Source organism: Lissotriton helveticus, chromosome 12 (genome assembly GCF_964261635.1).
Source record: "Lissotriton helveticus chromosome 12, aLisHel1.1, whole genome shotgun sequence".
In the NCBI taxonomy this organism is placed as follows: domain Eukaryota; kingdom Metazoa; phylum Chordata; class Amphibia; order Caudata; family Salamandridae; genus Lissotriton; species Lissotriton helveticus.
This window is the reverse complement of record NC_136073.1, coordinates 110,525,091-110,553,048: the sequence shown is the minus strand read 5'-3', so window position 1 is coordinate 110,553,048 and position 27,958 is coordinate 110,525,091. Positions and strand designations below refer to the sequence as shown.

Genomic DNA, 27,958 nt, shown 5'->3' with positions numbered 1-27,958 from the left:
GGGAGGCCTTCGCCGTAATATGGGCCCTCAAGAAGCTCCGGCCCTACCTCTTCGGCACCCACTTTCGGGTACGGACAGACCACCGACCCCTGCAATGGCTGATGCAGATGCGGGGGGAAAACCCAAAACTGTTGCGCTGGTCCATCTCCCTGCAGGGGATGGACTTCACTGTGGAGCATCGTCCAGGCCAGGACCACGCCAACGCAGACGGCCTGTCACGCTTTTTCCGCCTCGGCGAGGAGAGTCCCCAAGAGGATGGCTGACTCTCCCTGCCTTCAGCTGGGGGGGACGCATGTTGGACAGGCCTCGTGGCCGGGCCGTCCCCCCTCCGCACGACGGGCCCGGACCCCGGCTCTCCCTGAATCCCCAGCAAGAGCCACCCCGGCAACCCCCCGAGGCAACCCACAACCCGTCCACAACGGGACTCCAGCTCCTGAACCCCCCAGTGCCGGTTGGCCCTGGTCCCCGTCAGCACCGTGGCCCCGGCCCAGCCGCCATGTTTGGACACTACAGCACGAGGCCGCGTGGCCTCGACTCGACCCCAACCCTGGGCCTGGCCAGGCCCCGACATCTTGGCACCAACCTCCACACAGGAGGTAAAGAGACCACTTGGCAGGTCAATGGAAGAAGGAGCCGTCAACGGCTCTCCTCCGCCAGGTGTCGATCACCCCCGGCCCCCCTGGGCGCGGGCTCCACCCCCCTGCTGGGTGTCTGGACTCCCTCATTCCGGACCTCCCGACCTCCAGGCGCGAGGGTCCGGACATCAAAGGGGACCAGACCTATAACTGGGGCAGCTCCAGACCAGGAAGGCAGTTGTATCCTGGAGTCGAGAGACACCGAGAAGAACTCATCCTTGACGGACTGCTGGCGCTGCCGCAGCCCTGCCCTGTGAACCCTTCGTCTTGGCCTGCTGGCGCTGCCGCGGCCTACCCTCGTGAAACCATCATCTTGGCCTGCTGGCGCTGCCGCGGCCCTCTGCAACGTGAACTATCGCCTTGGCCTGCTGGCGCTGCCGCGGCCCTCTGCAACGTGAACTATCGCCTTGGCCTGCTGGCGCTGCCGCGGCCCTCAGCAACGTGAACCATCGCCTTGGCCTGCTGGCGCTGCCGCGGCCCTCTGCCACTTAAACCATCGCCTTGGCCTGCTGGCGCTGCCGCGGCCCCTCCATTGTAGACCTTCATCCTAGCCGGCTGGCGCTGCCGCGGCCCGACCTTGCAGACTCCTAAGCTCGAGGATTGTGAGCTTTCCTCTTGCCACCCCCAGTACCGATCCGGTACTAAGACTGTCCCGCTACCCCCTTCCCCTACAGAGACTAGAATTGAGGGGACCCTCGAGTCCTGAATCCCCTGTATCGCTGATAACCTTGCCGCAAGAACCCTATATAAAGAGTGTTGATCTCAGCTTTGTGTGGTGTCTATCTGTGGGGGGGGAAGTGACTTGTCTGTACGATTGCCGGAGACGGCCCTCATCGGAGGCCTCTCCCCCAGTACTCGGCCGACCCTCCGGGTCCCCGTCTAACAGGGACACCCATGGCCTATAATTGTGTTCCAGCCATGAGGCCGCTGGCGAGCAGACTCAGAAGTAAGGAGGCAGACTAAGGCATTTGGTTTAGGGACAGATGTAGCACATTGTCTTGGTATATGCAGATGCTGCTCTGATTGATTTCTTTATGGGAAGGGGTCCAAGGGCTACTGGAGGTCATGAATATATTGGATGAATTTCGAGGCCATTTGGGTGTGTGGGTCAACTGGAGTAATCCTTGCTTAGTCCCACTGCAAATGACAGAAGGGGAGCAGCAGGTAGACCTGAAGATGAGACTTGTGAGTGATGATAAACCAAACAGACGAGGCCCTAGTTGAAGGTAACCTGAGGAAGGTGCTAGGGGAGATGAGGCGCACTAACAGGTTTTGGATAGTGTTACTACTCTCACCGATGGGGAGGACAGCTATAGTGAAAATGCTAGTATTGACACGCTTGTACTTTATTTTTTGCCTCTGCTGGAGTGCTTCCTGTGCTGTTTTTTGGGGACTTGTGCACCAAATTGTCGGCCTTGATCTGGGTAACAGGGAGAAAAAGAGTTGTCATTACAAATACTGTACAAGCATCCAGAGTGCAATAGGCTGGGTGCTCCCGACTACGAAACATACCCTGCAGTGGCTCAGCTGCAATGGCCGATGGGTGTAGAGAATTCCGAAAGAGAGCTGGTGTTTGGAAGGCTTGAGACAACGGAAGTGATTCACTGGGTAATGTCCAAACGCCAGGAACAGAAACACCTACATATAGACCTACAGATAGCAATAGTAGCAAAATATCCTTGGTAACACCACGTCTACATAAAAGGGCGTGTGCTTCTGTATGCTCCAGACACTTCGCTTTGGCGGACCCGGCGATCAGGATTATTGGCACCGTCCAGGATAAGAAAATGTGGGATTAAGCCGGGATCTTTTAGTTAGCAGACCTGTATATTGTCAGTCATTGTTACTCTTCAGAAGGATGATAAAGACTGGGCTGTTCAACCAATAATTCTGTCCACCGATTCTGCTCACCATCCGCAGCGCCGGGACGCCCCAGGGCATTTGTACGCTTTACAAATTTAAAAAATAAATAAATAAACAAATAAATAAATATATACATGGCGGGTTGCATACATGGTGAAACATCAGAGATGTGTATGGACAGGGCTCCAGACATTTCCTTACACATAATACTTTAACACACGTGTTGGGTCCGTTATGATTTTCAAACCAAACTGAGCTACCAACATCAGAGACGTTGATGCTCCTGCTGACTCATGGTGCAGGAAGGAAAGAAGCGACATTATATGCTGAACTCCTGACTCAGCGTCCTCCGGTACACACTAAACCTAGTAAACGAGGGAAGGAGTGTCTTGGTGTGGCTCTGACTGAGAAAAGGTGCCTGTCAGCTATAAGCAGTGTGACGGGGCGGGTCACCCCTGTGAGGTTGGCGAGGAAAAGGGAACAGTTACGCAAGACTGGTGGTCAGCTGTGCCTTCTTTACCCCTTTCTCGTCCCCTCCAGCAACCCACCTCGTTGCCTGAAGAGGAGTGGACAAGCCCGGATTTTGCGTACCCCTGGGGTGGAGAGACGGATCCAGGACTCTGTACCTTTAACACTGACAGCTACGTAGCAGTGACTCCGCCCATGGAACAGCTCGTCAGGACAAAAGAAGGTGGAACCCGGAAGACGCCGGAGAACACTTCCCCGGAAGACGACTGTGGTGAGGAGAGGACGCTGAAGACGGTTCGGAGAGAGACCAGTTACACGGAAGACGTCAAGCCAGGAGGCGAACGGTCCCGCGAATCGCCCTGCCACGCTCCCGCGGGAGGGGCGTGGCTAACAAAGGTACGGGGCAAGGTTGCGAGCTGGGCGGGTTGGAGTGGATGATACGCTCACTGTTTTCCGCCTTACGTTTCCCTGCACCCCTTCCTCACTGGCACTCCGTCACCTCGCCTTGTAAACTACACTGTGGCACTGAATCCCTCACTCCCGGTCCCTCTACAAGTGTGAGAAAAACACTCCCCTGAAACTCTTCTTTTCTTCTTATTCATTTTCCGGTGGTGCTCTCCCGGACTCCGGCTGGAGGTCGACGGCGATCCCGACATTCTGGCGGCAACTCCACCTGCACGTCGCAGAGCCAACCTGGACTTACCTATTTTCCCGAAAGGCGTCAGGACGGAGACGGATGAATTTGCCCGTATAAGACTATCTAGCAGGAGGAAGAAAGCCTATCTAAAAATAAAGCCTTCGTTAAAAGCACTTTTTCAGCCTTCCGACTCACTTCCTTCCCCCGTGATACCCACCCCGTTACAAGTGGTGTCAGAAGTGGGATCACCACCGAAGTCCATCTGTGAACCCAAGATGGACGCTGTTATCCAACACCTAATTAAGGGGCAGGAAAAACAAGAGTGGGCTGTGGAAAGACAATGGACCGCAGCACAGGCCGACAGAGACTTGTTTAAAAATAAAGTAACGGCCCAATTGGAAAGCCTACAGAGGGCGGGTCCAACAGCGACTGGCATAGTACAAGTAGAAAACCGAGGCCATACGCCCCACCCCTCCGGAATAGCCCTGCAGAAATATGTTCCCGGGGACGATCCGGATGCCTTTCTGATGAACTTTGAACGGGCAGCAAGAGCCCTAGGGTGGCCCGAAGAGAAGTGGCCATGTTTCCTGGCTCCCCTATTGACCGGCGAGGCTCAGTTTGCCTATCAGGTAGCCAATCCTGCAGGGAACGCCCCCTATCACCATGTCAAAAACATTATCCTGGACCATTTGGGGTTGGACCCCGAAGCCTACAGGGTCCGCTTCCGAAAGGAAAAGGGAACACCAGGGGAGAACCCTAAAACCCTGTTTTTCCGTCTCAAAATGATGGCGGATAAGTGGCTGAAATCGGAGACCAGTACCAAGGAAGAGATTCTGGCACGGATATATCTGGAGCAGTTCATGGAGGCCCTCCCCTACGGGTCCCAGAGGTGGTTGAGGCAGCATTCGGGACTCACCATTGACCAAGCCATAGAAATGGCCGCCAACTATGCCAGAGCCCAACCCCGGGGTTCAGGGTGGGAACACGAGAGGCATCACAAACTGCTATCGCCCCTCAAAACCGAGAAGCACGTGACACCAATCAAACCAGAGAAAAAAATATTCACCCCGGTAGAACACCACAAATCCAAATCATGGAGAACGGAACCTCCAATGACCCGAGGGCCACAATGTTTTGAGTGCGGCGAATGGGGCCACATCGCCCGTATGTGTCCCAGGAAGCACCAAGCGGAGGAACCTATGGAAGTGGGCTACCTACCGAGAACCGTTTTGTACTCTGCAGAGATGGGGCCTTCCTTCTATGTGAGTATACAAATTAACAAGTACGTGGTGAGAGCGTTACTAGACTCAGGGTGTAGACAATCCGTGGTCCAAACCCGCCTGGTACACCCTAACCAATACATCCCTAAAACGAAGGTGCACATTCAATGCGTCCACGGAGACGTGAAGCCATACCCCCTAGCCCAGGTCATGATACGCCCGAAAGACAAAGCCGCCTGTTTAGTGAGAGTCGGGGTAGTGGACTCCCTCCCTGAGGACGTCATATTAGGGGTAGACAACCCAGAGTTTCTCGCTTTGTTCCAGAAGGAATTAACTGTCCGGTCGGGGTCAGCAGCATCTCCCCAGCCTGCTCTGATTACATCCGATCCATGGATCATGGACCGTAACTTCAAGTATGCCCAGACAGAAGACCGGTCATTGTACAACGCCTGGGAGGCTGCTCACACCGCTCAAGGTAACGAGGACACTCCGTACCCTAGGTTTGTGATCCTAAAAGACCTCCTATATCGGGAACCGAAGGCAGGGAGTGAACCCCAGCTTCTTGTCCCTGCTTCCTTCAGAGAGCAGGTTTTGTTTTTTGCCCATGCACACTTAACGGCAGGACACTCCGGGACGGAAAAGACCACAGACAACATCACGCGCCATTTCTTTTGGCCTGGTATCTATAGGGACGTGCAGGAGTACTGCAAAAAGTGTGACATCTGTCAGAGAAAAAACACCCACCGACCTCCAGGGGCCCCGCTTCAGCCCTTACCCATAATAGGGGTGCCCTTTGAGAGGGTAGGGATGGACTTGATCGGGCCCTTACCGAAATCCCCTAGAGGTCACCTGTATGCGTTGGTCCTCGTGGATTATGCCACCCGCTTCATTGAAGCGTTTCCCCTAAGATCCCCGACAACAGCCAATGTCTCGGAGAGACTAGTCGAACTCTTTTCCAGGGTAGGCTTCCCAAAAGAAATCCTTACGGATCAAGGGACTCCGTTCACTTCTCGCATGATGAAGGAGGTGTGCAAAACCCTCGACATACAACACCTAAAGACCTCGGTGTACCACCCCCAGACCGATGGCCTGGTGGAACGCTACAATCAAACACTGAAATCAACCCTGAAGAAAATGTTAACCACTGAAGGCCCATCGTGGGACCGTTTGCTTCCTCTGGCGTTGTATGTGTTGAGAGCGCAAAAACAGAGCAGTCTCGGCTGTTCTGCTTTCGAACTGGTGTACGGTAGGCTCCCTAGGTCGCTGTTGGAAATCACCAAAGAAGCGTGGGAAGCACAGGAGACAGACGACCAGAGATCCCTACTTGACTACACAACGCAGCTAAGGGCACAGCTAGGGAAGCTGAGAGACCTGGCAGACACGGATTTAGAACGACATAAAGAAAAACAGAAACAGTATTATGACCGTGGCACTAAATTAAGGACTCTCAAGATCGGAGACTGGGCTCTAGTCCTTCTACCCACTCTGGCCCAGAGAAAAGAGTGGATGGGGCCCTATGAGGTAGTGGATACCATAGGCAACACCACGTACAGACTAAAGCTCTCCCCGTCTAAGTGTCAGAGCTACCACATTAATCTATTAAAAAAATGGATAGGGCCCATTCCAAGGAGTACCAATCTGGCTCACTCAGAAGGACCAAGGGACCTTTCCACCCTCCGGGACCTGGTGGTCAATCCGGAGCTGACTGGAGCACAAAAAGCGGATCTCACTGACATTCTTCTCCCTTTGTCGCCCATCTTTTCAAACCTCCCTGGAAAAACCGACTTGGTGGAACATCGTATAAACGCTACCAGGCAGGACAGTAAAGCAACGGCCCTACCGGATCCCAGCAGCCAGGAGAGAAGACGTAAGGAAAGAAGTCCAAGAAATGCTAGACCTAGGGGTTATTCGACCGTCTAGGAGCGAATGGGCTTCTCCAATAGTCATGGTCCCAAAACCAGACGGGTCAAAAAGATTTTGTATGGACTTCCGAGCCCTGAATGCTATCTCCACCTTCGACGCCTATCCCATCCCTAGGGTCGACGAGTTGGTGGAAAAGCTGGGCGATGCCACCTATATCACCACCCTGGATCTCACCAAGGGCTACTGGCAGGTGCCCTTGCGTGAACAAGATCGGAAGAAGACGGCATTCAGCACAGAAGAGGGCCTGTTTGAGTTCACGGTCCTCCCGTTTGGATTACACGGAGCACCTGCCACTTTTCAGCGGCTTATGAACTGCGTTCTGAAACCCTATGCGTCTTTTAGCTCAGCCTATTTAGACGACATAGTGATTTATAGCAAAACATGGGGGGAGCACCTACAACATGTACACACCATCCTATCCGCCTTACAGGCAGCGGGTTTACACGTAAACTCGAAGTCTCGAGCAGCATTTACCAGAGTCAACTATCTGGGATACGTCCTGGGGGAAGGGACCATAGCCCCACAAACAGAGAAGATCAAGGCAATCAAAAACACCAACTTCCCGAGGGACAAAAGAGAGGTACGAGCCTTCCTCGGCTTAATCGGTTATTACCGGCGTTTTATTCCCCGCTTTGCTGCCATTGCTGCACCCCTCACGGACCTGCTACGGAAAACCGTCAGACCCAAGGAGATACAATCCCCGACCCAAGAGGCGAGGGATGCCTTCGAAAGTCTGAAGCAGACCATAACCGGGGCTCCGGTTTTGGAACCTCCCGACTTCAACAACACCTTCATCCTGGCAACAGACGCCTCAAACATAGGTCTAGGAGCGGTTCTCTCCCAGAAAGGGGAAGACGGAGTCGAACATCCCATCCTGTATGCCAGTAGAAAACTGTTCCCCAGGGAGAGTAAATATTCGACGGTCGAACGTGAGTGTCTGGCGATAAAATGGGCCATAGAAAAACTACACTACTACTTGGAGGGAAAGCCGTTCATTTTACAGACAGACCATGCACCCCTGAAATGGATGCATCGTAATAGGGCCATGAACGCCAGGGTGTTGCGCTGGTTCCTCTCCCTTCAGCCCTATTCCTTTGTGGTGCAACACAGGAGGGGCAAGGAGCATGGCAACGCTGACTACCTCTCCCGTGCTTTTCCTCTCCCCGAACGGGAGAATCCAGGGGGGGAGGTGTGTGACGGGGCGGGTCACCCCTGTGAGGTTGGCGAGGAAAAGGGAACAGTTACGCAAGACTGGTGGTCAGCTGTGTCTTCTTTACCCCTTTCTCGTCCCCTCCAGCAACCCACCTCGTTGCCTGAAGAGGAGTGGACAAGCCCGGATTTTGCGTACCCCTGGGGTGGAGAGACGGATCCAGGACTCTGTACCTTTAACACTGACAGCTACGTAGCAGTGACTCCGCCCATGGAACAGCTCGTCAGGACAAAAGAAGGTGGTACCCGGAAGACGCCGGAGAACACTTCCCCGGAAGACGATTGTGGTGAGGAGAGGACGCTGAAGACGGTTCGGAGAGAGACCAGTTACACGGAAGACGTCAAGCCAGGAGGCCAACGGTCCCGCGAATCGCCCTGCCATGCTCCCGCGGGAGGGGCGTGGCTAACAAAGGTACGGGGCAAGGTTGCGGGCTGGGCGGGTGGAGTGGATGATCCGCTCACTGTTTTCCGCCTTACGTTTCCCTGCACCCCTTCCTCACTGGCACTCCGTCACCTCGCCTTGTAAACTACACTGTGGCACTGAATCCCTCACTCCCGGTCCCTCTACAAGTGTGAGAAAAACACTCCCCTGAAACTCTTCTTTTCTTCTTATTCATTTTCCGGTGGTGCTCTCCCGGACTCCGGCTGGAGGTCGACGGCGATCCCGACATTCTGGCGGCAACTCCACCTGCACGTCGCAGAGCCAACCTGGACTTACCTATTTTCCCGAAAGGCGTCAGGACGGAGACGGATGAATTTGCCCGTATAAGACTATCTAGCAGGAGGAAGAAAGCCTATCTAAAAATAAAGCCTTCATTAAAAGCACTTTTTTAGCCTTCCGACTCACTTCCTTCCCCCGTGATACCCACCCAGTTACAAGCAGTGAAGCAGGTATCTCAGAATGCCAGGCTAAAATGAACCCAATTTATTTATCTCCATCAGCATTACTTAAACCCAAAGCATGTCTCATGCATCTTTGAAGGTGCTAGTTGTAGGTACCCACGCTGCCAAGCGGAAGGTGCAGATTTCTTTCACATGAGGAGGCAGTGTCCCAAGATTGAGCAATACTGGAGGCCCTAACGGAGATTAGTGGGAGACTGCTGGAGCTTTACAACGCAGTATGTCTCCTGGGGATGCTGCCTAGATCTAGGAAGACTAAGCACCTAATGACATGTATTGACCTGGCCTTGGTATTATTGAAGTGACAAATAAACATGTTATGGAAATCAGCTGACCCCCATAGAAGGTGCCTTGGTTGACCCACTGGACCTTCAGGGAACTGCATTCTTGGCTCGCTTCAACAATGGACTAACACGACTGATAGTTATGACGCTGTAAAGCAAAGCCCAGGACTGTAAAAGCTGTATCTGGTCAGGCAGTCTACTCTAGCCATGTAGTAGGTAAGTACAAGTGGAAGAGGAGGGTCAGGAATAATGCAACACTATATGAAACCGCAGGGAAGAGAATCAAATGGAAGCAGGAACAATATGAGACTCAAGGGGGGCTCATGAGATGTAGAGCACAATATTAAAGTGGGAAGGGAATGCTCAGTAGTAGAAGTTCATGATAAAAACAAGAGAGGGCGTTGGCTCAAGACTAAGGGTGCATCTTGCAAGACCTCTGAAGACTGGCTCCCAGGCAGGGAGATACTATACAATACTTGAAAGTGAAGTTGTGGTGTGTGCCCTGGGGGAGGAGGTACAAGCTCAGTTGGTGGGTGTAAGAGAGCCTCTTGTACTCTATGCAATTTACTTTAACCCAGCCTCAAACATATCTGTGCAGGATGCGTAACTAGGTCACTGTCCTCACCTCGTATATGAATACCCTTGCTCATCTCATTGATGCGGAGTACATTGATGACAACTCTGTTCTCTTCTAATGCTAGAGGAGCCCTCCTAAATGCACCTCCAGTTTGCAGTGCTCCCACTACTTTTACTCATTTAATTTCTTCATATCCCTCAATGTTCTGTCACTGCTTGGGCCAAAGAAATTAACGGCACATGATATTCACCCATACCTCCAGGTTTAAACCCAGAGGTGCATCACCATCCATGCCTGAGCAGCTACATTCCTGTAGACCATTAGGAACTGGCTGTGTCAGACAATTTTAAAGATTGTATACCGAGTCAACATTGTCTTCCCTTCCACCACCAGGACTAGCTCTCTTTTGAAACTCCGCAAGCAATGGTGAATAAGCTCTTCCATCTCCCGCTGCTGATGTCTGTACCTGTTGAGAAGCGCATTACAAGAACCAACCCACTACTGAGTGCAGCTGCTAATCCCATCTTTCTCCTCACCTCTTCCAAACATTTACTCGCCTTGCCTGGGGGTGTACCCGAGGGAGTGACGTCTGTGACCTTTTTGCAGCAGTGGTAACTATTACAGAGTTTAACTCCTTGTGTGATCTTATATACTGCAGATCCTGTAGAGATGTTTTGTATTTCATCAGAGCTCTGGGTTGCACAGCTCTTGCCGTCATGGGTTTCAAGGCCTGATTTAGGATCAAAGGGCTGGGGAACTTTGATAAGAGTTAATTTTTTTCTCTTAATTGGATTTGTCTCCAATACCAAAAACTGTTTTTTCTGCTCTTCTTCCAATTACAGCCCCTATATCTTTGAAGCGGTCTTCAATACATTTCACTGGACAGTAATACCTGGTATTTACAGCTTCCAATGATACATTTTAGTGTCTTCTGGTCTCAAGATCCTGCCAAATTATTTAATCTTGTTTTTTAAATGTTTTACTTCTTCCTCATTGTTATTTGGAAACTGTGGAGGGGAAACCCTCTGCATACGTTTCCAGAGGCATGCGAGTGCTACATTTTTCTCTTTTGAATGTTCCAATGTCTTGGTTGTTCTCTTTTGGTCTGTTGACTAGGCTGTTTTATACGAACATAGGGCTTTCTCGAAACACTGATCATCTTCATTAAATAATCAATCCTAGCTTCAAGGTTTTTTGTTGTTAATTCTTGTGGGTTTATCCACTCTCTATGACATTTGAGACTCCATAGGCTTTGTGGTCTTATTTTTGTCTTCTGAGCCAATGACTATTTTTCCCGGTGTCTGCCAAAATCAGTCAATGCTCTGAGTCTTCTCTCTGGTTGTTTCTTCGACCTAAAGAAGGACTTTTTCAGATCTACACTCAACTGACATCTCTTTCCATTTTGGAGAATTTATCTTTAACTTTTTTCGCTGCGATCATCAATAGCTTTGATATCAAAGATGTCTTAATAGATGTGGAATCCTTTTCTTCAGCTCTGGAAGTCGCTGTGACTGAGGCATTTGGAGCTTAGCGTCTTTGGACGTCCTCTCAGGAATATTTCTGCAAGTGACTGGAACTACAACATAATACAAGATAGTTCCTCAACATCAGAGTCAATATTTGCTTCCCCATGGCCCTCTTGTGTTGCTGTAACATCTTCCTCGTAGAAGACACCCATCTCATGCACACTTCATGTCAAAACTTCCTCACTCCAACATGTTCGTCTTTTTCAGGCTTAAATTAAGAGGGTGTGTAATTATCTTCAGACTTATGTTCCTTGGGCAAACATAATGTACACACCGGATGTTAGAGAATTGATGGCTGTTAGGAAAAAATTTAATCAGACTACCATCAGACTACCATGCATATTTTAATCACAAAATGGCCTGACAGACAACAAAAACAACCAATTGCCCAGTAAAACATTCTCCGAACTGCTTGAAGACCAACAATAAAAACCGGTTGTCCTGGACACTGCAAGGTTTCCTTTAATCTTGTTGGGGCTCTGCCCCATCTCATTCAGCTATCATTAGCCACTGAAGTAAAAAAGAAACTAAAATGGAAGTCATGTAATGGGGCAACGTGAGCTTAAGTTAGATGTCACAGTGAGTCATGCGAACTCTGTCTATGTCTGAAACCCCTATATAAATCGTTGCCGTTTGTAGGCACATCCACACCCCAAAAACTAGAGGATAAAATAGGTGCGTGCTGCAAAGCTTAGAGATGTAGAAATTTGTACAAACAGCCTAAGACACCATCAAGCCACATGGTTTACTTGCAACTTTGGGGCCCATATGCTGAATCCTTTTTCAGCCAAGCCTACCAGACAGCACACGGCTCACTATTACGGAACGACTTTTTTTTGCTTAAGTACTCCAAGAGGGAGCATGCGTTTTCCAGTTATCTCTCGTGTGCTTCACCTCCTTCCTGCTCAGTGTTGTTCTCTTTCATCCATGTGCTTCCCCTTCACCCCGTGTTGCTGTTTCCTGTGTGCTTCTCTACCTACCGTGTTGCATTACTGTCTCTCCCTCATCCCTCATATGCTGCTTCCCCCCACATACTTCGTGTTGTTTCCCGTCCCACTTCCCCATGTTCTACTTTTTTTTTTATTTGAACTGTTATGGTAACTTTCTTTTTTTGGGAGGGTTAGGCAGCAAGTTGCTGCCAGCCCTTCACTTTCTAGACAAAATCGCTTTCCCACTATGGTATTTTTTTAGTTCTATTTACAGATTCAGTTAAGATCGCTACATTTTAATAAATGGCACCACGTCATGAGCATGTCTTGACACGTGTGTACACCTACAAAATGCCACGTCTTAGCACCTTTTCTTACTTTTCTATATTTATAGTTTTTTACTTTTGTTCACGCTGAACAGTTGATACAGTACAGCGTAAGCAAAATTAATTGGCAAAGCCGATATGTCTCAAAGGTAAGACCTATTTGCTTTGCCAATCTGTGCTCTCTTTCATTTGCATACCAGAGGTAAATATATTGCATGGCCAGCACGGCCTAAACTTGGGTTCTTTGGTTTTCAGAACCCCAATAGGTGCTCACCCTGCATAGAGCATCAAATCCACCTTCCTACATCAAGAACTTGAGCTCCACTGGAGATCTTCAACTCACTCTCCCATCCTAGACACTGAGAGATTGTGGTGCACCACAATTCAGAGCACCAGCTGAGCCCCAGACCAAGGGATTCATGTGCGTACTCCACTTTTTAGCCTTACTGAACTTGCCCTGGGTTGTTCTTGCTCTTCTACCTAATCATATCTAGGGATTTGGGTTTCTGTAGGGCTAGGGTTCCAATCAGTCAACTATTGGTGTACTTTAGACTAAAATTGGTAAAAATAGTATTGAGCAGTTTATTGTAAAGGAAAAACTCCTTGATTCTGCAGTGCGACAGACTAGTGCAGAAGTCACGTGCCACTTGGGGCTACTTTTGTATAGAGCTAAGATTTTGGGACGTTTCGTTGCATCTGTTTGCACACAAAAAATTATTAACGTTATTAAAGACAACTGAAATTTTAAGGTAAGGAGTGGATCCTCATCTCTCTTGTTCTTGAGATACAGTATTAGCATTTTAATCTGTCCTCTGGTTTTCTACATGGGAAAGCTAGGCCTGACACCGTTAAAATAGATTTTTGGGGCCGTCAGTTTAGGGACATGATAGCATCAAATTTCTACATATCCCACTTTTAAATATCATGCACACTACCTTTTGTGCTACAAGGCATACATAGAGGTGACTTACTAATATTTGAAAGGCTGTTTTACTCATGTTGAAAGAGTTATTGTAACAGATAGCTCTGCAGGCTTTACACTGCAGCAGACAGGCTACACAGTGTATGCCTGAAACCAGGTTTGCCCTGCAACCATAGTGGATACCACATTTGATGCTGCAGCCCATAAGTGGTATTTAACTTTTAGGTCCAGGGTGCACTATTTACACTACATACTAGGGACATACAGACAAGTTAAATGAGCCCATTCGGAATAAGCCAGTGTTTAAGTGGGAGCACAAGACCTCTACTCCTTGTTATCAGGGGCACCGTGCACAGAGTTCTAAAGCCAGCAAAATATAGGGTCCAGCAAAAGGAGAAAAATCCTTTATGAACACGCAGAAAAGGCAGATTTCCTACAAACAGGCAAAAATATGTAAACATGTCATCACAAAGTAGAAGTCCTCTCTCCAAGGAAAGACCATGGGCTAAATATGACACCTGACTCTTTTATCATTCTCTTATTTAAGGACTTCTGCAAGGGGTCTAAAGTTAAGTAGACAAGAAACTTGCAACCATCTGTCTGGCACCCATTTGTTCACACTTTTTTCCATCCGTACCCTGTCCATCTGTGTGCTTGCTTGTGTGGAGTAGGTGTATGTGTGCCCCTCATGTTGGTAGGTGTCTATGGGTTACTGTATGTTTATTGATCTTTTTGCAAAAGTGAATGGTTGTCTGTTTGCATGTGAGACATTTAGGCTGGGGAGCGGTCTATAGGTGTATTGGTGAGTGTGGCTATTGTCTGTCTGAATAAGTAAATATGCGCATCTGCAATGTAAATGTGTGCATGCATGTTCTGTGTCTATGTGTCTGCTATATGCACAACATAAATCTATTAGCCTTACCAGTTGTTGCTTTTTTCTATCACCTCCTTTCAAATTAAGTCAGTTAAAATTATTTACTAAGACCTATGGCATTAGGATGTGTGTATTCAGTTTATATGGAACACAGCTTCAGCAGAATTCAGGGGTCTCACATGAGATATCATGAAGCCAACCTGGTTATTGTCCTGAGAAAGTGAATTTACCCATATATGTACCTTAATACATATATATTTACCAATTTTGTTTTTATATCAGCAAGAAGCGCACTAACATATTAGTATTCCTACACATCTACATACATTTTAAATGTGCTGTGGTCAGATAATTTCAGGTTGTACAATGGCACATTTACTGAACTGTGTTAGTTAAGTGTAGCCTAGTTTTGAGGTTGGCACAACGAATCAAGGATTTTAGAAAGTAGTGCAGTCAGCTCCTGTTAATGTCACTTATTTGGTAATGTCAAGGACTTCCCACGTGGCCTTATTTTGGATTGGTTGCAAGTTATTTTGTATTAAACGCGTGTTAGACTTTATATGCTTTCCAGAGCATTGTGGGGTTTTTCATTTATGGTCAGCAGAATGCAGCTGGTGCAGACTTTCGACTTACCATAGTAGGTGAATAAATGTATGTGGACAACCAGCCAGCTGAGACTTAGAAGAGAGCATCAACCTCTCTACATTTGTATTCTCTTGCTACACATGGACATTAAGTCAGAATAAGGGTTCTCGGTTCTTAACATTCCTTGCCGGCTCCTCACCCACGCACACAAAGCCCTACACAACCAAGGCCCAGGATACCTCAACAGCCGCCTCAACTTCTACGCTCCCAAACGCCATCTTCGGTCGACCAGCCACGCCCTCGCCGCCGTCCCCCGCATCCGAAGAGCCACCACAGGAGGAAGGTCCTTCTCCTACCAGGCAGCCAAGACTTGGAACTCCCTTCCGACCCACCTCCGCCTGACCCAAGACCACCTCGCCTTCAGGAAGCAGCTCAAGACCTGGCTGTTCGAGCAGTAGCGGACCCCCTCCCCCCAGCGCCTTGAGACCCTCCGGGTGAGTAGTGCGCTATATAAATGCTTTGATTGATTGATTGATTGCCTCACCCAGTTAGCGATGTCAAGAAGAGTCAAATGCAGTGCTCAAACGCCTTGATAGGCTCAAACCGCCTGCTCGTTGAGTTTACTAAATATTCAATCAAACATCACTATCTGTGCAGGTTCATGTATCTGTTATACCCACAAATATAATTTATTACAAAAATTATAAAAATACAATGTCTGTGGTGAGCGCAACACATGGGTACTGTGAACACGTCAGGCGAGAAACCTGCCAAGTGACATAATCCGACTGACTGCCTAATCTGTAAAAAACACGATACTGCAGTACTGATTGCTGATAGCATCCTCTTCCCTCTTTTCTGGGTGAAACACTTGTGGATTGTCAGCAAGACAGCTGTCGGCAACAAAGTTTGCAATTTGACAAAATACAAGGGACACAGCTGTCTGCCGGATAATAATGTGCACCCCCACCTGCCCGCCCTTCTACTTGTGTGCCAAAAACTAATATTTCATTGCCAGTGGCAAATGTTACTTTACTGCTGCCAGAAGCCTTTCTTTGTTCTCACACTTTGGACAGTTGAGAAATCATGCCTTTCCCAGGACAGCGGGGTCAGTTTGTCAGAATCCTGCAAATTCCATGATGAGGGTTGGAGGCTTTCCATGGCCCGCTGACCCCATGTGCACCCACTGTCAATCAATCAATCATGCCAGAGCATCCCCTTAGCAGGAGCACCTGAGTCCCATCTGTTCACTGGAGGTGCTTCGAGACCCCATTGACTCACTCAACCCTCCCAGGTTAAAGTTCTCCAGGATAGCGCCCGCCCTCCCATTGGCTGGTGTCCACACTGGGATCTGGTCCAGGTTTGTCACTAGGCAGGGCATCCATACTCTGGTCTTCATCATCTGCTTTTTCATCTGGTGCGTGCCCGGGGTCCCCCTTTTTTCCAGTCCAGACTTCCTTCAGGCACTCTGGAGGACAAACAAAGCCTTCACTTTAGCGGTAAACATTTTAACAATCAAAATCTAATCTCAAAATGCAATTTTTTTGTAGAGACTTTGCTAACTAAAATTTCCTCTGAATTTCACCCAACACCAATTACTTGTCACCGCCTACGCATTCCAATGACCACTCCTTCCTTTGCTACCCACTTTAGTATGAGACCATAAAAAATAGGAATTCCTATAGCTATTGCAAAAACTCACCATTCTGCAAGTAGGAATAGATTACATGAGAATAATTAGCCTAGCTAAATTAATATTTCTAATTACACATCTCTATAGATCCACTAGATTTGATGTTGTTTTTTTAGTTCAGACATCCGATGTATTTGGACCAGCAAAAATCCTAGAAAATTAATTAGAAAGTCACCATATAGTTGAATTAAAGTATGCATCTTATGGCCAGTCATCAGAAGATATCGCTTCCGTGCCACAATTAAATAACGTTCCATACCTTAAAATACTAGATACTGCCAAAAGAACAGGTTTGTGACGTAACAATTCTAATTTCGGCATTATTTGCAGAAAGATTAATATAGGACATCTGAGTGACCAACGTATTCTTTTTCTAAAGTGTAAATAAATGCATTCAAGTACTCTGCAAAGTATGCTAAGGTATTTGGAGGGAGAAAAGAATACTTCAAGTTACAGACAACAGGCCCCTTGAAAAATATCCCAATATTTCCAGAAGCATTGTAATAGCTGAGAAATGCTGGCCCTACAGTAATCAAACTACTCTTTAGCAAGGAAAGTATGTTTAAAACACATATACAACAGAAGCAAGAGGCCTCTCTTGATTGATACAACAATAATGATTCACGAATTGCTACCAAAACCAATTACATTGCGCTACATAAATGATAGAAAAACAGTTTCATAATTTTTCCCATTTAGTTTCCACTTCTGTTAGTACAGGAAAACAGAAAGAAGACGGTTATGCAATATGAGAACCATCAACAACACTACTTAGATATCTGGGACCATATTGCACACCAATGTACTTCAACACATTCTAAAAAAAAAACTCCTATATGCATATTTTATTAGAAGCAGACCATGCACCTATGTTCAGAACTTGTCAAGTATTAGACAAGTACTGGAAAGAAATGCCATATTTAAAATAAAAATGGATGCAACAGTCAATGCCTCCAATTCACAAACCTTTTTACTGTAAGCGTGCCTTACTCCCAGAAATTCAGGTAAGTAGGCAATAGGTTACATTGACTCAGAAAAATAATCCTACACAATCAGAACCAAAATGATTATTCGGGATTCCAACTGACCCACTATCGCTATAGAGGCAAAAGACAACAAATACTTCTGTAGCAATGAACATCTCTCAAAAGATGTGTTCGTGGTTGAAAAGATTCAATACAATTATAGGGGAACTGAAATGGAATACAAGAGCGCTACTGCTGATGGGTAAGGTTGACCTGAACTCTTCTGCATGCGCCAATCTTTGAATACAAAAGGACAGCACCTCGATTACTCCCCGGAAATAATAATGCACAAAGATGTATGCGGTGAAGAGGAAACGTATGTATAGCTTTATCTCAGAATCAACTTTTATTTACTTTGTACTAACACGTGAATAACTAGACTGTAAACTAGAAACATTAATGTTTACCTTCTTCTTCTTCAACTAACATAAAACTCAAATAAGGCTACAAAAACTAGCATCTAAGAGGACTATTCACTTAAGATGCTAGTCTTCAAAGCTGTCGATGTCGTGTATAACACGTATGTAACCAGATAGCAGAGCCGCCTGCCTCTCCAGCCCTGGGGCAGAGCACAGTGCGGTATAAGCGAGAGGAGAGTCAGCAGGGGACAGGGGTGCGCACTCACCGGAGATCCCGCGGGGCCGGAGGCAGGGAAGATGCCAGAGGGAGTTGAAAGTGACCACGCGCTAAAACGCTATCAATATAAAACAACAACGTGTTATTAGAAGAAGCAGCACCAGAGTGAGAGATACCACTCAATCCAGACTCTCACTTAACTTTAGAAATACCGACCGCCTGGTACGATTCAGCCTCTCAGGCCCAGCAGCGGCTGGAGTAGTGTGCTCTGGGCTCAGTGGCCTGCCGCGGTCCGTGGGGTTGCGGTCCGCAGTACTTGTATTAACTACAGTGATAAGAAGTGGCCCGAGCCGGTCGGTGGTGCGAGGTGCAGAAAACAGGGCTGCGAGCGCCTCGACCGGCGCCGCCCCGGCCATAACTATTATATGCAGGGCCGGTCCTAGGACTTTTGGGGCCCTGGGCGAAAGGGAAGATGTGAGGCCCCTCCAATTTGGGACATTCAGTGCCGGCGTTAGTGCTGGTGGCCGTCGGTGCGACAATGTTAGTTGGTCGCCTCGCCAATGAGCTCCTTCGCTATGAATTCCCTCACTACCACCCTGTAACAGTGCTCCTCAAGTTATGCTATGTAGATTTATTCTATGCAGATTTATAAAGTAGTTAGCCGCCTGAGGGCTTCCCAGTGCAGCGTGAGTCGATCGCCGTGTATACTAGCGTGATTCTGAGGCGGTACATGTCTAGAGCAAGTGGGGCAAAGCCATGATTTAAGCATTTTCTTAATCTGGTCTTGTTCATTTAGTTTCTGAGATCAGTGGGCATAGCATTCCAGAGCTTAGGGGTCAAATGCGAGAAGGATACACACACCCCAATCTGATCTTTGGACCTGTAGCAATCAAGCATTGGAGGATGTTAAGGTACTGCTAGGATTGTAAGGTACCAGGAGGGTCCATTGTAGTTGATTCCCCTATGCACCAAGTAAAGTGTCTTAAATTCAAATTCTACCCTTTCCTTCACTTGAAGCCAGTGCAATTTTGCTGAGGTATGTTTGGGAAGCTTGAGGATAGTCCTTGCTGCCACACTTTGGGCTAACTGGAGTCTCTTGGTGATATATTTGGGTGAGCCCATATACAGGGAATTTCCATAGTCGAAGCAGGAAAAGAATCAGCACTTGGGCCACTATTCTCCTAGATTGTGTAGGTAGGAGGTCTAGGATTTTCCGTAGGGTTCTGATAAAGCCAAAGCAAGATGCTGTAAACGTTTTTACTTAGGCCTCCATAGATAGGGAACTATCCAACCACATACCTAAGATCGTAATGGGGAGGGGGAGAGATTGGTAGTGCCCCCAGACACTCTGGCCATCCGAGGGTTGTTTGCGGTGTTGGCTTGTTTCTTAAAATCATCAGCTTGGCTTTGTTTCCCTTCAATTTAAGTGAGCAGTTAGCCATCCATTATGCAACTTTCTCTAAAAAAGGGACTAGTTGTTGCAAACCTTTTCCCAGGTAAAGGGAGACTGCCAGTTGGGTGTTGTCGGCAAAGGAGACCATCAACTCCTAAAATTCCTTGACGATGTCTGCCAATGGACTTAAATAAATGTTGAAAGGTGTAGGCCTCAATGCAAAGCCCCACGGAACCCCACACTACTCATTCAACAAAGCCCAGCATTACATTCCACTGTTTAGTTGGAAGGCTCAAGGAACAGCTTGGCATCAAAAGATTACAATCATTTTCATTATTTAGAAATTTTTCTTCACAGCCTAGCGCATGAGCATATATTCCACAGTCAGATATTAAAAATCGATGACTTCATGTCAGGAAACTGCCTTGCGATCAATACTTAGAAGCGGGTGTTACAATCCCCTCTAATGACGACAACTGCGTTTGCTAACCTGATATTAAAGGTAATTTAAAAAGCTCTGCCCGGTAGTGATATGTGGCAGCCCAGTTATTTTTTGCACATGCCACCCCTCTGTTCTGGCCCGGAGGTCTATATACTTCAGACCTGGCAACTGAAATGGTGCCACTGCATGATGTGCTGTTCCAGTCCAGGTTTTTTTCTTTGATTTCTGGGGCTTGTTGTCTTGCTTTATAATGGCATAAACAAAACTACAAGCACCAGAAATCAAAATAAAAACTTGGGCTGTAGTAGCACATCTTGCATGGACCAGGGAAATTTAGCAGGTGGCCCCTTAGTGACATACAACCAACCTCCAAGCCAGCCTGTTCTCGCCCGACACCATTATATGTGTATTAGAAAAAAATTACATCCTATAGCCTTTCCTTTTACATCAGCAAGATTGTCACATAGATCAATTTGTAAAGTCCTCTCACTTTGCACTCAAAGAAAACAAAACAATCTCTATGTTAAAAGAATAGGCAGCAATTTGTCAGAACACATCCCCTGATATTTGATGTATGTCTTTGAAATTTACAGGCATCTTTATTGCTCATTCACCTTCCAAACTCCAGCATTTTAAAGTTAGGGGTCCTGCAGCTGCCCCCTCCCCCCCGCACTACTACTTCCAGCACCTATAGCCTTCTTTGTCTCCTATACGCCATGTATCTTATTTCTTTACACTTTCCTTACCTCCTCCTGGTCTAAGCACACTGTTTCCCCATAGTCAGAGTGTGTTATTTACTTCTCTCAAGTATCCCCTTTGCTTTCCTCTCTCAGCCTCCCTCCAGCATCTTGTCTCTTGATCACCTTTCTCGTCCTAACACAAACTGTCTCACTTTGAAGTCTTCCCATTTCCCCTCTATTGCTACATGTTATCTTCACACTTTCGCTCCGCACGCTCCCATCCACTTATCTCCTAAAGGGCAGGGTACACCACAGACCCAGATGTTAACACTCACAACAAATGTGACAATATAAAAGCAATAATTCAAAAGCATCTTTATTGCATATTTACCTTTGGAAAACAGCAGGGTTATTTAGGGGGTGCTGTAGCACCCCACTCACCCCTATTTCCAGCACATGTGAAAATTCTCTGGACTGCCCACACAGCAAATGCACCCACAAATGTAAAACTCTGCTGTGTTACATGGACTGTGGCAGTAAAGCCAGGCATGACTCAGTTCCAGAACGTGAGAATATTTGCAGTTTTATATTATGTGAACTCAGCTCTAAGGCATTAGAGAGCTTTACATGATCGCCAGTTACGTTACAAAAGGATATTTTCATTTTTTAGGGGCGTGTGGAAATAGTGATATGCCCAGAATCACAGGATGTTCAGCAGACGCTGGGACTCTAACCTAGTTCTTCAGTTCTATTAGGCTGCTCAATGCGCACAAAGCCCAGAAGAAAGCGTTTGTCCCATGGGCTTCAGAGCCATACTTTAGTGCTACAAAGTTCAGGAGATGGGGTGGGGGGGGGGGCCCTACCTTGGGTGTCACAGTTCTGAATAATGACTGTATGTCCCAGGGCAGGGGCCCCCAAACTTGGGCTTAGAGGTCTGATCCATTGCTGCAGGGCACAAGGGGCCTCTCCTACCCTGGGCCTCTTTGCGCTGGATAAGGGATGTGAGGCCGAGAGAAAGGGGCCCCACACTTGGGCCCTGATCCAGTGCATGGAAGCCCAGGGAAGTGGGGGCCACCTCCCCCGGGCTTAAAAGAGGCGTGGTGCTTTTACTATAAACTTTGCCCAGCCACGGCTTCTCCCTCTTCTACTGCGCCGCCTCTCCGCACCTATTGCAGTTCAGCCGATCCTGAAAACAAAAGGGCCATTTGTTGCTTGGAAACGCAAATGGCACCTTTTCAACAGAGCATTGCCTGGCCCTTGACCTGCTCACGCACAATAGTCTTCCCTGCTGTTCCAAGACCCCATGCCATTCTTTCCATCCCTCCATGCCCGTAATCCCAGGACTGACACCACGCCTTTATAACTGCTCAGGTTTAGGCAACTCATTAGCAAAATGTAAAATTGCAGTGATCGGAGGGGAGGGGGGCCTGACTTTAATGAAGCCTTTCACGTGGAAGCGAGGCCCCAGCGAGGCCCCATGTTTTTGAGCTGAGCGCGAGGCCCTGGGCGGCTGCCCATACTGCCCATGCCTAGCGCCGGCCCTGATTATATGCACCGCAAACTAGCCAGCCGAGCTGCCTTCCAGCTCGCGAAATAAACTCCCGGCGCATGCTCTGGTAGCAGGATATGACGTCTCCTACCAATGGCGTCATGCTGGTAGTAAGAACCTCGTGGATTGGAAGCACAAGATACATTTTAGCAGTTGAATGAGCCGTGAGCGCTACCAGCAAACTTAGCTCAGCTGTGAGCCCAAGCCTGCTGCAGCAGCATGGGGAAGCCAGGGGCCGCGCGCTGCCACAGACTCCGTTTTATCAGCGATTTTAGTGACAGCTGACACACAACGATATGCGTGACAATGCATTTCAGTGCGGTAATGCGGATTACCACACTGAAATGAGCTAGTGTCACGCCTGATGCGTGACATTTGGCAGGCCTGCACACTCGTTTGAAAGTCTCATCAGGCAAAGAATCATGTTTCCATATCATAGTTGTAAAAAATAAAAAATGCCAATTTTTGCTTTTCAACCAAACTACCTGCCACTTGTTTCCATAATCTCACAGTTTTTATATCAAAATAGCACCCCATCTGTCAGTGTTCTGTGATCTCTTTCGAATTTAAGGAAACAGTGCATTTGTCCCGTTTCTTGGGGTAATGCCTTACTTTTAGCACAACAGCAGTATTTAAATGGAACTCGTCTCGTAAAAGCAATAAGAACCTCGATATGTTGCAAGTTAGCGTACACCAGACAGCGTGGATCCATACCTCACCCCCAGAACTTCAAAGGGATGCATGAGAACAATTGGGTTGTGTCCAATGTAGTCACCGACATTTGGGCAAGGTTCCTGGGCTTAAAATACATTGCAGAGAAAGAATGTAAACTCAGAAAGGTAACCCATTTCACTGGCTGCCAGAAACCACCTCATGCCCACAGTAGTCACAGACTGCCTCGCTTGCAAAGTTTTCCATCTCGTTGGACTATCATCCACTCTGGTGGCTCCATGAACTGATGCATCCATTGCATGTGCCTGTGCTTTAACCATGTGATCACATGCTCTAATCATGACCGGCCTGCTCATCCATTCATCCTACTGAGGTCGATAAATATTGAGGCCCTCATTATGATGTTGGGCGGAAAGTCTCCAACGAGCTGTCGGATGGCTTTCCACCCAACATCATAGGTTTCCGTCCAACCTCCACATTATAATACTGGCGGGCAGAGGAAAAACAGCGGGGGAATTCTGCTCTGCTTCCGATGGGCTCATTGAGTCCGTAGGGGCGGCGGGCAGAATAGGAATCCCAAAATGGCAGTGGAGCCAACCTCAGCTCTGCCGCTGGGATTACAATATTGCTTTCCGTCTACTCTTTCATGGTGGTACGCCTGCCATTAAAAGGCAGGTGGAAAGTGATTTGGGGGACACTTAGCAGGGGCCCCCCTGACCCTCCACTATGGGGCCTGGTGGGGCACCAGCGGTGACCTCCTAAACACCCCTGCACTGAGTGGCAGGCACCGCCACACGGTGCAGGGATGTTTGAAATCAGCAATTTTCTTTAGCAGCTTGTGATGCAGCTCTTTGCTGGCCACCGCACAAGCTGCAATAGAAAAATGTACGTTTCTGACCGCCCAAAGGGCAGTTGCATCCTAATACTGCGGGTGGAACCACCGACTACTAGTGGGGCGAATTCCATCCTGCTATGGTGTCCGACATCATAATAGGACCTTGGTTTGGGTAACAAACAGGGATTACTCGTGTCAAGAAACCTGCTTCATTCGTGAACTTATGCTTCACGAATGCACTATTTACAGAAAACAAAATCCAGCAAAAGTCTCAGACAGAACTTTCTATGCCCTCTAAAAAAAGACATTATTTTTTGTGGAAGTCTTATCCTGGTGTTATGGAATGCTAAATTGGTGAAGACAGCCTGCTGGTGAGTGACTGATAGACAGGGTGTCAAGGAACTCCCCTGGGTGCCACACAACAGTTAGTGTTCAAGTATTTTCTCTTAAGCCTTTCAGAGTGGACAAGCATGAATTATTATTGATTCTCTAAACCCTTCAACACTGGGTGATGTGAGGATGAGCTATAAAATAAAGTTTCTACTCGGATTTTAATTATGCAAATTGTTTATTAGTAGCTCACTATAGGCCATTTTATTCTGGTGCCACATAGCAAGATTTACTGTTTTATTGTACAGAGACCTCTTATTTTTCATATGGACATTGTATCTTTTTCCTACCAGACCCATATGTTGGTTGAAGCCACCATAGGGTGGACGAATACTTACTTCCTACTGTCCAGTAATATAATCCTCCCCACTTGCCAACTCTTTTTCGTATACAAACACAGAGGGCCTTTGTGTTGGACCTCTTCATCCATTGGTCCATTCAGCAGTCATTCACATTTTGCTTCTGCTCGCCATAGCAGGCAGCATGGGGTACAAAGCAAGCCCATTCAGCCATAGGCGTTTGATATGTGAGTAAACGTATTGCTCCTGATCACAAGTTCACATCTACCTAAAAAGAAATGCACTTCAGTGCAATGGCTAGAGGGCTGAAACTTTACTTTTTACAATGTTTTTTTCTTTGAATGTTTTATTCTTTTTTTAATTCATATTTGTGTGATTACACTAGGCATTCAGGTAACAATAATTCAAAGGCTATAGTGCATTTTCTTTCTACCAACAAGAATTGTATTTTCGTTTTACATGCATCAAAACACAGAAGAGCTTCCAAACTTGTTATAAGTGCATCTGCCTTCTTGGAAGCATCCATATATTCTATTAGAATTATATGCAATGTTTTTTTTATTTGTTTGTAAGCATACGGTTGCGACGTTTAGGTAACAGAATGTTTTGTCTTCTTTTAAAGTTTCTGGCATAGTATTGCAATAAAAAAAAACTAATAAACATCACACCAGCTTGCTGAGCCCACACCATTTGGCTTTGCCAATGCTTGTTATTAAAGTTATGTATATTCCAGCGGAACTATGCAGTTGGCGTATCTTTCTTTTAACAGATAGTGTGAGGTCGACTTGTGTATCTAATGTGCCAGTAGCTCATGTTACATCGCGAGCATAAACGGCAAACAAAATAAAATGTTACACAATTGCTGATGGATTACTTCCATAGAAATACTGAGCAGATCTTTTTATGCACTTGGATTTTCTTTCCAATGTACTATACTGAATTTTGGTATTGACATTCTGAAACGCCTGTTTAATCCCCACGCACATCCCTCTGTCCCCCCTCTCTTTGAGGTAAGAGAGCAGTCAGAGTAACAAACAATAGATACCAATGTCTTACGCTTAATGTATATAATAGGAGGCAGTGCATACATTAGGCACAGTTTCTGAACAAAACACAGACAAGCAGCCTTATTGAATCAGTTTCAGCGAACGCCATGATTTGGGGCAGCGTAGCAACAGCGCTCCTCCCCCTGACAAGTAGACCACCAGGGGGCGAAAACTGGCATCCAACTTAGCACTCAAAGTCCCAGGTTAATTTATCCATCGCTAACATGGACCACAACTTGCTGGGCCAGTCCCGCATTGGCGGTATGTGTGTTCATTATTTTCCATTGGAGGGCTAGTAACTGTTTACCTGCAAATCAATTTGAGACAGAGATTTAATCTCGGAGGCCAAATTTCAAGCACGATTAGGGCCGGGTCTGCTCGAACTGAAAACCCAGTACCCCTTTTACATGGCTCAGAATCTCTTCCCAGAACACCGTCAGTCATGGGGCAAGCCCTTCAGATGTGAATTTCATTTCCTTCCATTCTACAAATTCTCCACCATAAAGCGTATACATTGGGATACAGCGGTTTCATTTTCATGGGCGTAATATGCCTTAACATCACATGCTTATACCTAGCAATTGTGAAGTGTTCAAAACTGAGAGTCCCTGTATATCATCCTACAAAGTCTTCCTCTGGCCTGGGTTACGGTCAAAACCTTCTTCATACAGGACCATTGGACGGAGGTCCACTCATCTACCAGATTGGGGTAGATATTTGAAATCGGGCCTTTCGGTGACACATACATGGCAAATAACTTTTCCCTGTGGGTGGGTGGGGGGTCTACAGACAGCCTACCTATTCTCCGGTTGCATGGCCCAATGTCATAGCTAGGAACATTGAAGGCGACCCCCCCCCCCCCCCCCGCACCTTGAAATTTTTTGTGCACATGTCAAAGGATTTGATCATCCCCCCCCAACACATGCAAATGCCTCAGCATTCTACATCCCCTTCTGGGCACTTCCTAAGATCCCTACCCCTCCACCCTGGTGAGAAATCCGGATTGATGAATAGGGGCATGTAGGGGGATAAAAAGGAGGCAAAGTGTCTTTCGCTTTGGAACCATGTCCCATATCTTCAGTGTGGGGCGCAAGATCTCCGCACATAACAGTCTCTCATGCTTCGGCATCCAAGGTACCGGCCATGAGGCTTGTCCCATGACCACCTCATACATATGGATCCAATGTCTTTCCGTATCATAGAGAACACAATGAAACCATATCCTAAGCAGCGCGGCCTGGAAGTAGCTTTATATACCCAGCACTCCCAGACCTCCCACCGTTCTAGGCGTATCCAGTACTCTCAGGGACAGGCGCTCGCTTGTACGCCCAAATGAAGGTCAGGAGATTTTTAATTTCTGTATCTGGACTAGGAGGGCCAAGAGATGTGGACTGGTCGCCACCAACGGTGGTCCTGTGTGAGGGCGTGGTATAGTCTAGGGTATTTTGTCCCATAGTGTGCTTGCAATTTAGGCAGGATATAAAATTACAAGATATTTAATTTTCTGTGTGGCCCACCTGAAGGGAGACACTCTAGAGATTAATCTGTCATTGTATTAGTGAGGCCCACACTTAAGAGTTCCGATTTACTAAAGTGCCATTTTATTTTCAATGTACTTCTACTACTAGTTTAATGAGTAATTCAATGAGTAATAGGATTTGCTCTTTTGTTACCACAGGTGTGATTCATTGCGTTTAAGAAGTGATATTTTCAGTTACTAGTCACGCAATAAATATTTATGACTCCTTTCATGAACTTGTGGCAAATGTATTATGATAGTAATGGTTCATATCTGAGGTAGCTCCAAGTCAGAACTACTGCGAACAGTCTCCCTGAAAAATGTCTTGCACGTAAAGGTGGCTTGCTAGAACAATATCTACTCGGTGGCTCGCATCACCAATTGTGTCCAACGCACTTTTTCCTCGGTAGTTCACCCATGGACACATGGTGGCAGCCCAAACAGTATGGCTGCCAGGCCTCCCAATGCACGTGCGCCTACCAAAGATATGACCAGGACCAGCTCAGAAATAAAAAATACGCATGATAGAAGTAGCAGCTATGGAGCATGCTACCGGTGTTTAGTATACTGCAGCAGGGACCCTTCAAAACACCTACCTACCACTCAACTCACTATGGCCTCAGCATAAACTTCACAAAGCCTCAACTCAATGTCTTATCAGCAGAGGATTAGGCTGACAAATGAGCAAGCCGCAATCCCACCCAGACATCAAAAATCAAGTCTAGAGTCAGTTTTAGAAATCTGGCACATCAGACTAACTGAACCATGTTCCTGTATGTACATAGTTGTCTAACATATAAGCTGTGTTCATGTTTATTTATTAAGCAGTCTAAGGCAAAATCTTCTTGGTGCAAGAGGGGAAAAACTAATTAGCATGGACGCCCTACATTTAAGCATTAAGCTAAAATGAGAGAATCCAGTTTAAATCACTCATGGTGGCACATAAAGCAATCCATGTGAC

The 27,958-nt window shown here is 47.2% G+C and overlaps 1 protein-coding gene across 2 annotated transcripts in view; it reads right to left on the bottom strand.

Annotated features, from left to right (window-relative positions):
* Window positions 1-15,544: 15,544 nt before the first annotated feature.
* CNPY4 (canopy FGF signaling regulator 4) overlaps window positions 15,545-27,958 on the bottom strand; it is a 51,961-nt gene continuing 39,547 nt past the window's right edge. Inside the window, exon 6 of one of the 2 annotated variants that reach the window (XM_078669383.1) lies at window positions 15,545-16,346. In XM_078669383.1, the coding sequence (XP_078525509.1) occupies window positions 16,174-16,346 (173 nt within the window). In that variant the 3' untranslated portion in view covers window positions 15,545-16,173. The remainder of the gene's footprint in view (window positions 16,347-27,958) is intronic. The other variant, XM_078669384.1, reaches the window with a different exon arrangement.